This window comes from Oncorhynchus gorbuscha, unplaced genomic scaffold (assembly GCF_021184085.1).
Source record: "Oncorhynchus gorbuscha isolate QuinsamMale2020 ecotype Even-year unplaced genomic scaffold, OgorEven_v1.0 Un_scaffold_1072, whole genome shotgun sequence".
NCBI classification, from domain to species: domain Eukaryota; kingdom Metazoa; phylum Chordata; class Actinopteri; order Salmoniformes; family Salmonidae; genus Oncorhynchus; species Oncorhynchus gorbuscha.
Window position 1 is genome coordinate 160,001 of NW_025745964.1, and position 5,462 is coordinate 165,462.

At 46.4% G+C, this 5,462-nt stretch overlaps 1 protein-coding gene across 1 annotated transcript in view; it reads left to right on the top strand.

The window, feature by feature from the left end:
• LOC124021169 (annexin A5-like) overlaps positions 1-4,093 on the top strand; it is a 40,208-nt gene extending 36,115 nt beyond the window's left edge. Inside the window, exons 12-13 of the mRNA XM_046336517.1 lie at positions 156-278; positions 3,698-4,093. Coding sequence (XP_046192473.1) covers positions 156-278; positions 3,698-3,760 — 186 coding nt within the window. The 3' untranslated portion in view covers positions 3,761-4,093. The remainder of the gene's footprint in view (positions 1-155; positions 279-3,697) is intronic.
• Positions 4,094-5,462: the final 1,369 nt, after the last annotated feature.

The window sequence follows — 5,462 nt, forward strand, 5'->3', positions numbered from 1 at the left end:
CCATACTAGGAAAAAGATCATTCTAATACTAGATATGTGTTTTTAGAAGTGTGTGTGTGTGTGTGTGTGTGTGTGTGTGTGTGTGTGTGTGTGTGTGTGTGTGTGTGTGTGTGTGTGTGTGTGTGTGTGTGTGTGTGTGTGTGTAGGGTGTGTAGGGTGCAGGAACTGACGACCAGACCTTAATCAGAGTGATGGTGAGCCGTAGTGAGGTGGACATGTTGGATATCAGAGCTGATTACAGACGCCTCTTCGCCAAGTCTCTGCACTCCGCTATACAGGTATATACTGAATATCTATCTCTGTACTCTGCTATACAGGTATATACTGAATATCTATCTTCCCCTTGCTCTCAGTACTCTGCTATACAGGTATATACTGAATATCTATCTTCCCCTTGCTCTCAGTACTCTGCTATACAGGTATATACTGAATATCTATCTTCCCCTTGCTCTCAGTACTCTGCTATACAGGTATATACTGAATATCTATCTTCCCCTTGCTCTCAGTACTCTGCTATACAGGTATATACTGAATATCTATCCTCCCCTTGCTCTCAGTACTCTGCTATACAGGTATATACTGAATATCTATCTTCCCCTTGCTCTCAGTACTCTGCTGTACAGGTATATACTGAATATCTATCTTCCCCTTGCTCTCAGTACTCTGCTATACAGGTATATACTGAATATCTATCTTCCCCTTGCTCTCAGTACTCTGCTGTACAGGTATATACTGAATATCTGTCTTCCCCTTGCTCTCAGTACTCTGCTGTACAGGTATATACTGAATATCTGTCTCTGTACTCTGCTATACAGGTATATACTGAATATCTATCTTCCCCTTGCTCTCAGTACTCTGCTATACAGGTATATACTGAATATCTGTCTCTGTACTCTGCTGTACAGGTATATACTGAATATCTATCTCTGTCTCTGCACTCCGCTATACAGGTATATACTGAATATCTATCTCTGTCTCTGCACTCCGCTATACAGGTATATACTGAATATCTGTCTCTGTCTCTGTACTCTGCTGTACAGGTATATACTGAATATCTATCTTCCCCTTGCTCTCAGTACTCTGCTGTACAGGTATATACTGAATATCTATCTTCCCCTTGCTCTCTGCACTCTGCTATACAGGTATATACTGAATATCTATCTTCCCCTTGCTCTCAGTACTCTGCTATACAGGTATATACTGAATATCTATCTTCCCCTTGCTCTCAGTACTCTGCTATACAGGTATATACTGAATATCTATCTTCCCCTTGCTCTCAGTACTCTGCTATACAGGTATATACTGAATATCTATCTCTCTACCTCTCTCTGTCTCTCTCTCTCTACCTCTTTCTACCTCCCTCTCTGTGATGTTGCTGTGGTCTGATAGGGGTGTCAGTGGGCTGACTGTGGTCTGATAGGGGTGTCAGTGGGCTGACTGTGAACGCTCTGAGAGACTCTGGGTTGAGGTCAGTGGACTGTGAACGCTCTGAGGGACTCTGGGTTGAGGTCAGTGATAAGGTAGTCTACAGATGAGAGATATGAGATGCCTAGAGATGAGCTATAGGTGTACTGACCATAGGAGTCCCCTCGAAGCCTACCATTGACTATGTACATACCCAGGATGTAACAGAGCTATAGGTGAACCTACCATAGGAGTCCCCTAGAAGCCTACCATTGACTATGTACATACCCAGGATGTAAGAGCTATAGGTGTACCTACCATAGGAGTCCCCTAGAAGCCTACCGTTGACTATGTACATACCCAGGATGTAACAGAGCTATAGGTGAACCTACCATAGGAGTCCCCTAGAAGCCTACCATTGACTATGTACATACCCAGGATGTAACAGAGCTATAGGTGAACCTACCGTAGGAGTCCCCTAGAAGCCTACCGTTGACTATGTACAGACCCAGGATGTAAGAGCTATAGGTGAACCTACCATAGGAGTCCCCTAGAAGCCTACCATTGACTATGTACATACCCAGGATGTAACAGAGCTATAGGTGTACCGACCATAGGAGTCCCCTAGAAGCCTACCGTTGACTATGTACATACCCAGGATGTAACAGAGCTATAGGTGAACCTACCATAGGAGTCCCCTAGAAGCCTACCATTGACTATGTACAGACCCAGGATGTAACAGAGCTATAGGTGTACTGACCATAGGAGTCCCCTAGAAGCCTACCGTTGACTATGTACATACCCAGGATGTAACAGAGCTATAGGTGAACCTACCATAGGAGTCCCCTAGAAGCCTACCGTTGACTATGTACATACCCAGGATGTAACAGAGCTATAGGTGTACCTACCATAGGAGTCCCCTAGAAGCCTATCGTTGACTATGTACATACCCAGGATGTAACAGAGCTATAGGTGTACCTACCATAGGAGTCCCCTAGAAGCCTATCGTTGACTATGTACATACCCAGGATGTAACAGAGCTATAGGTGAACCTACCATAGGAGTCCCCTAGAAGCCTATCGTTGACTATGTACATACCCAGGATGTAACAGAGCTATAGGTGTACCATAGTAGTCCCCTAGAAGCCTATCGTTGACTATGTACATACCCAGGATGTAACAGAGCTATAGGTGTACCTACCATAGGAGTTCCCTAGAAGCCTACCGTTGACTATGTGAAGTGTATTTGCGAAGTATTCAGACCCCTTGACCCACATTTTGTTGTTACAGCCTTATTCTCAAATGGATTCAATAGTTTCCCCCTCATCAACCTTCACACAATATCCCATAATGACAAAGAAACAACAGGTTTTTAGAGATGCAAATGTAAAAACTGAAATCAAATAAAAAAAAACAGATCTAGTTGCATCCTTTCTGATATTCTCTTATTTTGCATATTGTTGATAAACACACAAACACATTTATGCAACACCCAACACCCCCGTGTGAAAAAATAATTGGCCCTTTACACACAATAACTGGGTGTGCCACCTATAACTGCAATGACTCCAACCAAACACTTCCTGTAGTTGTTGATCAGTCCCCCTTTAGCTGCAATGACTCCAACCAAACACTTCCTGTAGTTGATCAGTCCCCCTTTAGCTGCAATGACTCCAACCAAACACTTCCTGTAGTTGATCAGTCCCCCTTTAGCTGCAATGACTCCAACCAAACACTTCCTGTAGTTGTTGATCAGTATCTCACATCGCTGTGGAGGAATTTTGGCCCACTCTTGCATGCGTAATAACTCTCTGCCTCTCCTACCTCTCCCTGTCTCGCTCTCTCTCCTACCTCTCTCTGTCTCTGCCTCTCCTACCTCTCTCTGCCTCTCCTACCTCTCTCTGCCTCTCCTACCTCTCTCTGCCTCTCCTACCTCTCTCTGCCTCTCCTACCTCTCTCTGCCTCTCCTACCACTCTCTGCCTCTCCTACCACTCTCTGCCTCTCCTACCACTCTCTGCCTCTCCTACCACTCTCTGCCTCTCCTACCACTCTCTGCCTCTCCTACCACTCTCTGCCTCTCCTACCACTCTCTGCCTCTCCTACCACTCTCTCTCTCTCTCCTACCTCTCTCTCTCTCTGCCTCTGTCTCTCTCTCTCTGGCTCCCCTACCTCTCTCTCTCCTACCTCTCTCTGTCTCTCCTACCTCTCTCTGGCTCTGTCTCTCTCTCCTACCTCTTCCCAGCCTATCTATGGACTTCACATAATGGTCTGCTTCTGTATGTGTTTGTTGCAGGGTGATACCTCTGGTGACTACCGTAAGGCCCTCCTCCTGCTCTGTGGCGGTGACGACGCGTAACCGTGGCGATGATCCCTGAAGGAGCGATACCCAGAGAGAACCTCCTCTCTGACTGGCCCCTCTAGCTGTCAATCACTCTGAGTCCTGTGTAACCCAATAGGAGAGCTCTGCTGGCCACGGTGCAGCACTGTGATAGGTTATGATAGGTTTAATCCTGTGTGTATCTGTAGCTAACATCCTTAAAGCTTTACTCTGCTTCATATCTACATCACTAAAGTCATAATAATGCTGACAGTCATGTTTTACTGTCAGTTGTATAACAACTAAAGACTGTTTTCATATTTTTACTGTTTGTAAGACAAGACTGAAGACATAATAAACATTTTGACAGCAGGTTTGTAGTGAGACGTGTCTGTCTGTCTGTGTAGTGAGACGTGTCTGTCTGTCTGTGTAGTGAGACGTGTCTGTCTGTCTGTGTAGTGAGACGTGTCTGTCTGTCTGTGTAGTGAGACGTGTCTGTCTGTCTGTCTGTGTAGTGAGACCTGTCTGTCTGTGTAGTGAGACCTGTCTGTCTGTCTGTCTGTCTGTCTGTCTGTCTGTCTGTCTGTCTGTCTGTCTGTCTGTCTGTCTGTCTGTCTGTCTGTCTGTCTGTCTGTCTGTCTGTCTGTCTGTCTGTCTGTCTGTCTGTCTGTCTGTCTGTCTGTCTGTCTGTCTGTGTAGTGAGACGTGTCTGTCTGTCTGTCTGTCTGTGTAGTGAGACGTGTCTGTCTGTCTGTCTGTGTAGTGAGACGTGTCTGTCTGTCTGTCTGTGTAGTGAGACGTGTCTGTCTGTCTGTCTGTGTAGTGAGACGTGTCTGTCTGTCTGTCTGTGTAGTGAGACGTGTCTGTCTGTCTGTGTAGTGAGACGTGTCTGTCTGTCTGTCTGTGTAGTGAGACGTGTCTGTCTGTCTGTCTGTGTAGTGAGACGTGTCTGTCTGTCTGTGTAGTGAGACGTGTCTGTCTGTCTGTCTGTGTAGTGAGACCTGTCTGTCTGTGTAGTGAGACCTGTCTGTCTGTCTGTCTGTCTGTCTGTCTGTCTGTCTGTCTGTGTAGTGAGACGTGTCTGTCTGTCTGTGTAGTGAGACGTGTCTGTCTGTCTGTCTGTCTGTCTGTGTAGTGAGACGTGTCTGTCTGTCTGTCTGTGTAGTGAGACGTGTCTGTCTGTCTGTCTGTGTAGTGAGACGTGTCTGTCTGTGTAGTGAGACGTGTCTGTCTGTGTAGTGAGACGTGTCTGTCTGTGTAGTGAGACGTGTCTGTCTGTGTAGTGAGACGTGTCTGTCTGTGTAGTGAGACGTGTCTGTCTGTGTAGTGAGACGTGTCTGTCTGTCTGTGTAGTGAGACGTGTCTGTCTGTCTGTCTGTGTAGTGAGACGTGTCTGTCTGTCTGTCTGTGTAGTGAGACGTGTCTGTCTGTCTGTCTGTGTAGTGAGACGTGTCTGTCTGTCTGTCTGTGTAGTGAGACGTGTCTGTCTGTCTGTCTGTGTAGTGAGACGTGTCTGTCTGTCTGTCTGTGTAGTGAGACGTGTCTGTCTGTCTGTCTGTGTAGTGAGACGTGTCTGTCTGTCTGTCTGTGTAGTGAGACGTGTCTGTCTGTCTGTCTGTGTAGTGAGACGTGTCTGTCTGTCTGTCTGTGTAGTGAGACGTGTCTGTCTGTCTGTCTGTGTAGTGAGACGTGTCTGTCTGTCTGTCTGTGTAGTGGGACGTGTCTGTCTGTCTGTCTGTCT